The sequence below is a fragment of the Rhineura floridana genome, chromosome 11 (genome assembly GCF_030035675.1).
Source record: "Rhineura floridana isolate rRhiFlo1 chromosome 11, rRhiFlo1.hap2, whole genome shotgun sequence".
Classification (NCBI taxonomy): Eukaryota; Metazoa; Chordata; class Lepidosauria; order Squamata; family Rhineuridae; genus Rhineura; species Rhineura floridana.
In genome coordinates, this window is record NC_084490.1 from 29,749,989 (window position 1) to 29,762,398 (window position 12,410).

General features: G+C 37.7%; 1 protein-coding gene across 1 annotated transcript; it reads left to right on the forward strand.

Moving 5' to 3' along the window:
- The first annotated feature begins 1,884 nt into the window (after positions 1–1,884).
- LOC133367689 (vomeronasal type-2 receptor 26-like) lies at positions 1,885–12,352 on the forward strand. Its single transcript, XM_061591786.1, has 6 exons — positions 1,885–2,027; positions 4,134–4,425; positions 5,308–6,156; positions 7,322–7,543; positions 10,527–10,653; positions 11,451–12,352. The coding sequence occupies exons 1-6, from the start codon at positions 1,885–1,887 to the stop codon at positions 12,350–12,352; spliced, it is 2,535 nt and encodes an 844-aa protein (XP_061447770.1).
- The last annotated feature ends 58 nt before the right edge of the window (positions 12,353–12,410 follow it).

Here is a 12,410-nt window from a genome sequence, read left to right on the forward strand (position 1 = left end):
TCTTGTTGATTCCACCACTAAGGGGCATTTTAGAATAATTTATCTCATTTTAGAGCTTTAAATCCAACAGTGATTTTTAAAAAGGTAGACTATATATACATATACCAGAATACATGTGTTAGTGAATTATGCACATTATCTCATCTTATTTCATTTCTTTTTCCTTTCACATACAGTGGGGGTGAGGTGTACAGAAAAGGGAGGACAGCAACATGAAGACATAGTGAGCCATGTGGGGCACAGAAGGGAGTGAAAAAAATACACAGACAAATATGAGAAAAACAATATAGCTGGTGCTGGATTGGCATTTTCATTTACAAAAAAAAAAAAGTTAATCCCTCTTTTGAACTTGCCTCAGGTAACTCCCCTGCCCCTCTATAGGCTGAGTTTTAAGTTTTCCCCTGTTCCTTTACTCAACTTTCCCACCTTCTGTTCTCTTTCTTCCAAATGGTCGCACAAACAGCTGATGGCAACTACTGAAACAGCAAGCAAAGCTTTTCAAAAGGACTGTCCCTGGGTAGCAAACTGTTCATGCTCATGGTCATGTGGACAGACAAGTGAGTAAGACCTACACATGGACAGAACACAGCTTTTTCCAGGGAACACTTGCATGTAGACACCATGTGTAGACTCTTTCTCACAAGTAGCTGAACATAGGTATAGATGACTTGTAACCAGGGACAACATAATGTGTAAACACGCCAGGAATCACCTGTACTGTGTAGATTAAGCCACCAGTAGGAAACAATGGAATACCAATATTATTAGTAGTATTAGAAAGTTTTGAAATACAGATTATCTATGGATTGCACTGTGGGGGTTCTTCCACAGCAACATATATCATCAGTGACGCAATGACAGTGGTGACTAAGAAAGATGCTTGCAGTATAGGCCAATGCTGTCAAAGAGTGGCATCTGTACTGCATACATTGACAGGATGTATAGGCCAAAGTTGTGTTGCATCTACACAGAATCCTTCTCTCTAACATGAAAGGATGATATAATCCATGAATCAGAAGTTTGGATATACAAAATCCTCATAAAAATCCCTTGGAGAGAGTTCACACTACAAGAAGAAGTTCCTGACTACATATTTTACAAGCAGCCCAGTGTACAACACTGTACACAATTACAACTCTATGCATGGGAACAGAAGGAAGACATTAGTAGTACTGCCATTTCTATTCCAGACATGGCCAGCACCTCTGTGTCCGGGACAGGGAATCTGTGGCCATCCAGTTGTTACTGAACTACACCTCTCACAATCCCTGACCATTGCTTGTACTGGCAGGGGCTAATGGGAGTTGGAGTCCAATAGCATATGAAGGGTCATATGTTCCCTACCCCTGTTCTATGGTTTCATCCCAAGGCCTGTCTATTCTGGATGTATTTTCCTGCTCATGTTTCAATAAGGAAAGAGATTAGATGCCACCTAATAAACATGTTACTTCAGCTACTCTTCTGCCTTTAAGCAGAAGGCCTTGGGGATGCAGTTGTGCACCCTGTAATTATCTCAAATTATGGTGATCTACTTTCTTGCCAAAGACAACATGGATTTTCAGTGACTACTCTCATAATAAGCAACCAAAATGAAAATACATATAAAACCTATCTGTGCCTTTCAGAGCTCTGGGGGACAGACTGTGTACAAGCAGAGCAGCTGAGAGTTGAATGATCATCAGAGTCAGGAGACGTTGAGACTGAAATGTGTCAAATGGTCTGACATTGGATAATAATGGATTAGATTGGAACAGTGCGTTTTGCTCCAGTAGAAAAGGATTCATCGTTATGGTTGCAATGCTGTTTTTGTTGCTGTTGCTACTGATATTGCGGTTGGTGTTTCATCCCCTACATGAGTGCAGGACACACCCCATTACTTGCAGGATGAGTGATCCCCTCAAGATCCCACATGAGTATTATCAACCAGGTGACCTTATCATTGGTGGTATCTCTTCTCAGTTTTTGACATTTTCTGACACTATAGACTTCCATCAACATCCCAGTGCTGTGTTTATTGAAGACCCCCTGTAAGAACTTCTTGTCTCATAAAATGTTTGCAGTTTATAATAATCCCATAGATGAAGGATGAGGAAAAAGTTTCAGCCCAAACACCACACTCCCTTAGGAGACATCTTCTGGAGGGCACATGCCCATGGTGGGTGAGGCCAGAACCAACTAGGTACAGGGGCCTTGTCAGAACTAAAAGTGGGTGGATCAATGGGTGTAACTCTTGCCTTTGTAGAGTAGGCTACTTTCCAGTCACACAAAAGTCAAAAGATTTCTACACATGCACTTTCCACAGAATCTCTCCATGCTCACACAGGAAAACAAAAATATCATCCAAAGTTCAAGGACACATTCTAGCTTGGCAGATACAGAATAGGACTGGAGAGGGTGTGGCGAGGGGAGAGGGAGTGATTTAGAGTAAGTCCTAGAATCATGTCAGATGAATCAGTTTCTGCCACAGCACAGTTCTGTATGGTTTGCACAACCCATTTGATTTTATCTTCAGTTATTCTCTACCTCCTGCCATGCACCCTTCTCCTTTCTGCCTTGTTCCCCCTCAGTCACTGTAGTTTATTTATCTATATTTAGCAAGATGTATGCTAACTACATGCTATAGATGTATAGCTCTATCAAATCACACAAACTTATTGTACTTTACATTTCTGGTATTTTCTATAAGTCTTTCCTTTACTATTTCTTTCACTATCTTAAGCATATTCCTGATTTTAAAATACCTACATTGTGATTTTGTTATAAATATAGCTAGTGCGAGAGCGTTTTGAATCCTGATTTCACAGTGATTGTGTTTCAACAATGCTTTGACAATATGCTGGTCAAGATGGTAAAATTTATAACAGAACTACCTATCATCATGTTGTATCCTGGCAAATTATGGACAGTTCAGGCATCCACTATGTCACTGGGATATGATAAGGGGGGTTATTGTATATACAATGTAAATGTGAGTTGGATTATTTTAATTATAAATTCTGGAACTGAAGAATAGGTAATCAGCACCATCGCTCCCTGTTTTCCTACTGTATATAGCAATGTCATTTTTCACAGACAAAATTTACACAATTGTCCATTATGCAAGACAACTTTGCAGTACTAGATTTTTCTATTGAAGCACACGCTTGGTGTTGTTCTTTGGTGCCCCCAGAATCTTCATCATTCAAATATGTTTTTATTTTTTATTATACTCAAGGGTATGCTTTTTTAATTGAGACAATTAAATTAAACATTTTCAACAATTCAAGTAGATGTACGTATTTCATACAGTCATGGTATATTCAGATAAAATATTTCATCTACAAAGAAGAAATGTTAATTGAAAAAATTATGTTTAGAACTTTTGCAATACAAAAACTACATATACATATGTAGAAGAGGACAAGGGAAAATAAAGAAAAAAACAAAATAAAATTAGGAGCAGTGGTATTAAAAAAGTTAATTCCATAAAATAAATATTTTCTTGATTGAAAGTAAAGAGATTCTCACACCCTTAAGTGTTTCTTCACACAGTTCCAAGTGATTATCCTGGTTACAAACAGAAATCTTATAGAAATACATTATGTAATAAAGGCATATGATATAACAGAGGTAACATAATTGTATCCAACACTTTCAAAAACTCCTCAGGAAATTAACTGAAAAAGCTAAAAGAATAACTGTAATGAAAGTTCATAGTTTAAACGAAGTTTTGAGAGAGAATTATACTTTTCCATAGATTACTGGAAAGGTAGGTATAACAATATTGTTTTTTAGAATATAAACATACATTGGATTTGAATGTTGAATGCAGAACTGATCGAAGTTTGCTTGGCCACACAATTCTGCCTTTGTTTATTATCAACAGCTCTCCAGATATATGAACAATATCTAATAATTAAGAATAGTATCAACCCATCGCTTTCTTTCCATAAAGTTTGCTTACATTCATTAAAATGTAAGCAGCTCACCGTAGTCAGAAATTAAAACCACCCCATCGATTTTTGTTTCAGCTCTCTTTGGTTTTGAAGTTATGTATGCTTTGATTTGAAAGGTGTATGTAGCTAGGATAATGTCATGCCACAAAGGAGATGCCTCTTCAAGTACATGTAATATGGCCTATGTTTTGATTACAGTGTAGTAACAAAAAACTACCAGCATGTTCTGGCTTTCATGTTTGCAGTGAAGGAGATCAATGAGAATCCCAGGATCTTACCAAATGTTACATTGGGATTCCACATCTATGATAGCTACTTCAATGAAAAGATGACTTATCAGACCACCCTGAATATTCTGTTTAGCCTGAATGGGATTGTCCCCAACTATAAATGTGATAGACAGAAGAATCTGATAGCTGCCATTGGGGGACTTGACTCTGAAACCTCCATTTACATGGCCACCCTCTTAAGTATGTACAAGATTCCTCAGGTAGGATATACATGTAAGGCATATGGATTTATAATGAATTTCTACTCCCTATACATAGGATGAGGCAATTTGTCCCACTCTACGGAGGATGAAGTCTCAAATGTAGCCTCTTTCTGTCAGTCAGCATTCAGCTGGCATTCACCTTTATAAGAGCTGGTCCTATACCTCTTTGTTCAGTCCTTCATAACACCCATGTACCCTGAGTAGTGTGGAATTAGCCAGTCACCATTTGGGAGCTGAATATGATTTGTATGGGTGCCCTTCAATTGGCTACTGGGGCATACTCCACACTGGCTTTTAAGTGGAATCTTGTGGGTTGAGTATTTATGATTGGGTAATGGCTTCTAATCTCACTAATGGCATTACATATGGGCATGAATGTAAGTTAGCCTAGGTAAGCACGCTGAGGCAATCTTGGGTGAGGGGCATTTTATCAATCATTTTTCACTGCCATTTGGCTTCAGAGGGTTGCTTGCTGTGATGCTCTTGGGTTTTGGGGAGTGCATCTAGCTAAATGGACAGTATGAGTGGTATGCTATTAGATGTCATGCACTCTCTGGCAAACAAAGGCCCACATCACTCAATTTAATGATGATAAATGCCGACCCAGGGAATTTTCCCCCAATGTGGGAGATATTTCCATCCTTTGTTTCCAGAAGGTTCACATGTCTATACTTTGGCAGTTTATATGTTATTGCTGCATATCCCCAAGTTATAATTCATACATTATAACATTTCACTGCATTTACCTCTTGAGTCTTAATTCTGAGGTGAGCAGGCGATTCTACAAAGAAAAGGGGAGTAAAATATGTTTACATTACACTATATCTGAAAGTACACATTCTCTAACCCACTTTCAACAATACATTTGCTGTTGTTTAGGTCTCTTCTTACTTATTTGGTCCTTCTCTGGGTTCTAAAACCCAATTTCCTTTCATCTATCGAGTGGTCCCCAATGAAGAAAATCAGTATATTGGAATTGTGCAACTACTTCTGCATTTCCAATGGACATGGGCTGGGATTGTCACATTGGCTGATGATAAAGGAGAGAATTTTGTGCAAACCTTGATACCAAAGCTTTCCCAGAATGGCATCTGTTTGGCTTTTACAGACAGAATGCCATCAATGACAGATCTCTCTGTTTTACTTGGTGGGTTCCAAAGCACATGGGAAAGTCTCCACCTTGTTAAAGACAGCAAAGCAAAGACACTTATTGTGTATGCGGAAACACTTTCCATGCTGAGTTTGATATTCTTGCTATACAATGTAGAAACTGATGGTATGGCAAAGACACCTCTAGGCAGAGTGTGGATTATGACAGCTGAATGGGACTTTCCAGCAGTACAGTATCAAAGGACTTGGGACATAAAAGTCTTCCAGGGAGCTTTGTCCTTTGCAGTTCACTCCACTGAAGTGTGGGAATTCCATAATTTCCTTCAGACCTTAAAACCAGACTCATTTAGTGGAGACAATATCTTTAATATCTTCTGGGAGCAAGCTTTTGACTGTATATTTTTAGATTCCTCTGTAGTAAGAGAGAGCAATATAACCTGCTCTGGGAAGGAAAAACTGGAGAGCCTTTCTGGACCATTTTTTGAGATGAGCATGACTCCTCAAAGCTACAGTATTTACAATGCTGTCTATGTCATAGCACATGCTTTAGATGCAACATTCTCATTGAATCCCAAGTACAGAGCAGCGACAGCACTTCCAAACCCTCAACCATGGCAGGTACTAATTCATTACTAAAGCATCTCTATGGTCATGAAAAAAAATGCATAATACCGTTCTGTTTCAATAGTGTGACAAGTGACAACATGGCCCATAATATTGTAACAGTCCAGCTCTAGGTCAGGGTTAGGACTGGGCAGCTAAATAAATATGGGCTCTACTTTATCCATGTATTCCACTTCTTGTGACTTTGGCATTTAAGCCATGGAAGGGAAGGAAGGGAAAATCTGTGTTTCTGAGGGAAAGTGGGAGAAGGTAGAAGGAGAGAATGCAGAATTAAATGTTGGCTCCCGACTTAGAAACAATGGATTGTCAACATCAAGAATTATGCACGAGATTTAAGTGACAGCACAGGGGCAAGAAAAACCTAATTTAGGAGACTATGATAAAAGAAAGTGGAAGGTCTGCTCAGCTTCCATAAGTAGGATGTCTTGGCATCTGAAAATAAGCAAATGAGCATTTGTTCTTGAATATTACAGAAGTCTCCCTTTTAGGAGCACACACTAAAGGTGAATGGAACCTGCAAAAGAGGAAGGGAAACAAAGAAGCCTGTCTTCATTTTCAATAAGAGAAGAGCATCTGTGCATTAAAAAATTAATATAATACCTGAAATTGTTTAGGAGGAAGGGTTAATAGGTTCTTGTTTTTTGTTTTTCAAGTCCTTTGGAATCCAGAGAGTCCATTGTATGCTTGTTTTTTTGGAAAATCATAAATAAATCAAATTGACAGCAGCTTCTAGTGATGCAAAAAGTGACTGGTCAAAGAGTCATGCACATGTACTGAGTATGCAAGTTTATTTATATTGTCCATTTATATCCTAGCTTTCTTCCATCATGGAATCTAAGTAAGCTTATATCACATCAGTTTACATGATTGTATCACATTGAGGCCCAAACTAGATACATGCCTAATTAGCTTCAGGTCTCTGGCTGCATCATGGACCCTTAAACTATGTACTTGGTACCCAAGTAGTTTTAAGCCCCAAATAAAAGAACTTACTTTTGAATTTAGTCTGCATAGTTTGGGCCAATATTATCTCATTTGCCACCATCTCATTTTTTATATAATATAGTTAACAAATAAATTTTGATGAAGGATGGAAAATATCTGTGTCTTTGTCCATTCCATAATTTTGTAACAACTGCTTTTACCTCTTTAATTGTAGCTTCACCCTTTCTTGCGGAGAATCTCTTTTAACAACAGTGTTGGGGACCAAGTGTCTTTGGATGAGAAAGGTGAATTAGAAAGTGGATTTGATATTATAAACTGGGTTACTTTCCCAAATAGATCTTTCTCGAGGGTAAAAGTAGGAAAGATGGATCCATGGACAGGCAGAGATTTCACAGTTAATGAGGAGATCATCACATGGCACAGTGTGTTTAATCAGGTAGGGTATGACTGTTGCTTCTAAGTATAATAAATCAATGATAAGTATTCCAATATCAGTCCTAGTTTTATTTAATTATTTAACACATTTATGTCCACCATTTAAGTCTTCAAGGCTGCTTACCTATATATTTGGATATACATACACAAAATTTCAGTGATAAAGAAAACAATCACCCTCCCTCACAGTTCATCACACAGAAAGCTTTCCATCTATAAATCCCTTTTATCATACAGAGTGAATCTACATGGAGAAATCAGAACCCCAGCAGCCAACACTGTGCGTAGGATAGTTTATACATATTTTAATGTATTTTTCTACATAGTAGCACACAATAGACATCCATTTTTTAGCCATCAACCAATATTTACAAATAAATTACAATTGCTGCATGTTCCTTTTCAAAGTTAATAAATTTTCAGAGGGGTAGGTCTGCAGCATTCACAGCATTTGTGGCACCTTAAAGACAAAGTTAATGACATTCCTAATGGGCCATCCTGAAGCTATCTATGGCTTCCAGCTAAAAATGTCTACTCAGAAGAAAGTCCTATTGACTTCAGTGCAACTTGCTCCCAGTAAATGCAGTTAAGATTGCAGCACTGGGTGACCTTGGGCCAGCCACTGCCTCTCAGCTTCAGAGGAAGGCAATGGTAAACTATCTTTGAATACCGCTCACTATGAAAACCCCATTCATAGGGTCGCCATAAGTCAGAATCGACTTGGAGGCAGTACATTTACAGTTTATAAACATGCCAAGTTTATAAACTTGCCAAATTGGGTGTTAGAACAAATTAAACCAGAACTGTCACTAGAAGCTAAAATGATGAAATTGAGGTTATCATACTTTGGACACATAATCCGAAGACATGATTCACTAGAAAAATAATGTTAGGAAAAACAGAAGGGAGTAGAAAAAGAGGAAGGCCAAACAAGAGATGATTGATTCCATAAAGGAAACCACAGACCTGAACTTGCAAGATCTGAACAGGGTGGTTCATGACAGATGCTCTTGGAGGTCACTGATTCATAGGGTCGCCATAAGTCATAATCGACTTGAAGGCACATAACAACAATAACAAACTTGCCATTCTGTCTTGTTTGCTTCAGTCAAGCATCAGGAAGGGACAGTTTTACCATCCTGTTGATATTTTTCTCTTTGTGTCATGGATTGTATGAATTCCTATGGGCATATTAAACATTTTACAGGCTCATTCCTTTGCTCACTTAACATGTAAGTCCTTTATTGCAAGATCATATTTCACAGATGCATATTTAACACAGAAAATGGTTATGTGCTTGTGCCTGTTGAACCATCACACTCAATCTAATTTATGTTTTAAATGTTGTAGTAAACATGACTTTGTGTTTGAACCTTGAAATTAGATTTTGTGTGAATGCTTTCCTGCCATGTGAAAAGAATAATAAAGAATTATGTTTTTTTTTTAAAAAATAACAGTATAGAACAAATGAGGTTTTGTAAGAACAATAAGTTATAAGTCAACAAAACTTCATGGGGGAAAAAGGACAGGAATTTCAATTTTAATTTTAGATTTAAAATAAAGGTTTAGCGTATGGCAGATCAAGCAGCAGCCGTCAAATCCAGATGGTCCTTTCCACTTTGACAAAGAGGTGCTAACTTTAACAGGAAAAAAAATCCACAGGTGACAAAAGATATCACTTATTTCCGTGTGAAAAGAACAATAATGAGTGATGCATTACATTAGTTTTTAAAATTCACAGTAGGAAGCAGACTAGGGCTGAAATTCTAACCCCACTTACCTGGGAGTAAACCTCATTTAATTCAGTGGGTCTTAGTTCTAAAATAAACAAGGTTAGGCTTGCAATCTTAATGCATAGAGGCTGCCTCTGGCAACAAACAACACAAAACACGAAAAGCAAAGAGGTACTTCAACATGTAAATACATGTATATATAATGTACACATGTTTTTAAAGATTTATTTTGTTTTATTTACTTATTGCTTTCATATATTTATTTTTATTTATTTATTATTTGATTTATATTCTGCCCTTCCAGCAGGAGCCCGGGGAGGCAAACAAAAGCACTAAAATACTTTAAAACATCATAAAAACAGACATTAAAATACATTAAAACAAAACAACTTTATATACCATATCATACAAAGTCAGTCTCTAACAGGTTTACAAAATAATAAATACAATATGTATCTATATCAAACAATGAAACTGGAAAACTACAATGTAATAAAAAAACTACAATACAATTCACATCACACAATAAAATCCCCCAGAAGCAAAATTATAGCAGCACATGTTCAAAATAACAGTTAGGGATCCCTTCCCTCTTCACCCTCACTTTGCCAAGACACATCCTGACTCAGAGTATAAAACGTTCATCCTGCTAACACAACACATCACATCCAAATTCTGTCTTATCTCTACACAAGTCACACAATGGTTACTACTTATCCAGTATCATTCATCCCATTATACATTTCCATGCTTCCTTAAACACATCAGACTGATTACTTCACTTACATAATCAAACTACTATCAACCACACCTTCCACTCTACTAAAATGCATGGTAATATCAGGAAACAATGAAATCATTCTCTGACAGAACTGTATAAATACAAATTGCCACTCATCAATCACCTAGATGTACTGATCCCCAAAACAATTTGGCTTTCACCCAGTTCAGGAAAACTAAGACTAAAACCATTTATAACAACAGTCTGCTATAATAGGGCTTGATGAGAAGATGGAGGGAATCCACTTGACAGTCTATTTCAACAGATGCAGCTGATATCCCTTGTAAATGTAGCACCAGAGGAGTGAATCACTTCTCTTTGTTGAATATGCATTACACGAGTAGTTCTCATGTCCCAAAGGATGAATATGTATTGCATGAAAATTTTTCTCTCTCATGTGATTGGTTTCTATTGGAATCAAACATAGAGAAGGTCATGCATTTTTCTTCCTCCTTTGCATTTACGGATAGATGGCACCCTCTTCAGTGTGCAATGACAAATGCCGTCCGGGGTCTGTTAGAAAAAAGAAGGAAGGGGAGCCGTTCTGTTGCTATGACTGTGACCCATGTCCAGAAGGGAAGATTTCTAAGAAAAAAGGCAAGTGTCTACCATATTGTCATATTAAAGCATTATTAAAACTTCCTGCTTGTCTCCAGTGTCATTTAAGTTTGCAGGGGTGTTGACCAGAGAGTTCACAATATAGGCATATTAATCCTTGTATTTTCAATGATGGGTATTATATAGGCCTAACCATTACTATTGGAATAAACCATATTCAAAGTGAAGCCATGGAGAAGGGGAGGAATTCATGGAGAAGGGGAGACTGGCATCACACATGCTGTTCTTCTCCCACTCGCTATGAATTCATCTTAACATCTTCTTATAACCCGTTTAATTTTATTAACTTTATTTATTTGAGCTTATATACAACTTTTGTCATGAGTGACCTCAAATGGATTTACATACAAATAAATAAGTTGCGTCATTGCAAATTACAAATAAAAATTATAACATAATTAAATAGCAGATGTCAATATCATCATATAACCATAGTATAAACAATTATACAGCCACGAGAGTGGCTATATACTATAGTCAGTAGGGATTTTTCGCGTTCTACCATGTTAAATGATATCAATAATAAAAGCACCAAATCAATGCTCCAAAACAATCTAACCATAACCACCAAGAGGGTGGGAAATTACCTTCAAACACTGAACTCCCAACAAAACCATGGCCATTCATGGCTCCAGAATGCAGGTGTACAACTGTAAACATGTAAGACTTTTTCTGTGGGACTGTAAACCTTTCTTTTCCAGGAATACCAAGAGTCCAGAGAGGCCCTTATGCACTCGTTTATTGACTGAGGGTCATTATGCCTTTTTCTTTTCCAGATATGGACAATTGTATAAAATGCCCAGATGATAAGTATCCAAATGGAGACCAAGATGGATGCCTTCCCAAGGCTTTAAACTTTCTAGCTTATGGTGAAGCTTTGAGCATCAGTTTAGTGGTTATGGCATTTTCATTTTCTGTGATCTCAGCTTTGGTGCTGTGGACATTCATTAAATATCACAACACTCCAATTGTCAAAGCCAACAATCGTGGCCTCACCTTTACTCTGCTCATTGCCCTCCTGCTCTGCTTCCTCTGCTCCTTGCTATTCATTGGTCAGCCTCAGGCAGTGACCTGCCTCCTACGGCAAACCGCTTTTGGCATCATCTTCTCTGTGGCTGTTTCTTCTGTGTTGGCAAAAACCATCACTGTGGTTTTGGCATTCATGGCCACACTACCAGGATCCAGGATCAGGAACTGGGTGGGGAAAAGACTGGCAATGTCTATTGTTCTCTCCTGTTCCCTCATTCAAGTTTTTATTTGTATTGTGTGGCTTTGTACTGCTCCTCCATTCCCAGATTTGGACATGGACTCATTGGCTGAAGAAATTGTGGTTGAATGTAATGAAGGGTCTGTTGCTATGTTTTATTCTGTTCTTGTTTACATGGGATTTCTGGCTGTAGTCAGCTTTGTTGTGGCTTTCTTTGCTAGGAGCTTGCCCAGTGCTTTTAATGAAGCCAAATTCATCACTTTCAGCATGTTGGTCTTTTGCAGTGTTTGGCTGTCTTTTGTTCCAACCTATCTGAGCACCAAAGGAAAATACATGGTGTCTGTGGAGATCTTCTCCATCTTGGCCTCTAGTGCTGGGTTACTGGGTTGCATCTTTGCCCCCAAATGTTATATAATTTTACTGAGACCTGAGCTAAACAGCAGGGAACACTTAACAAGGAGAAATAAGTAAGAAACTTGTTTTTCACTGCTCTTATATTTAATATATTATTTGACTGGTGGAAATAAAA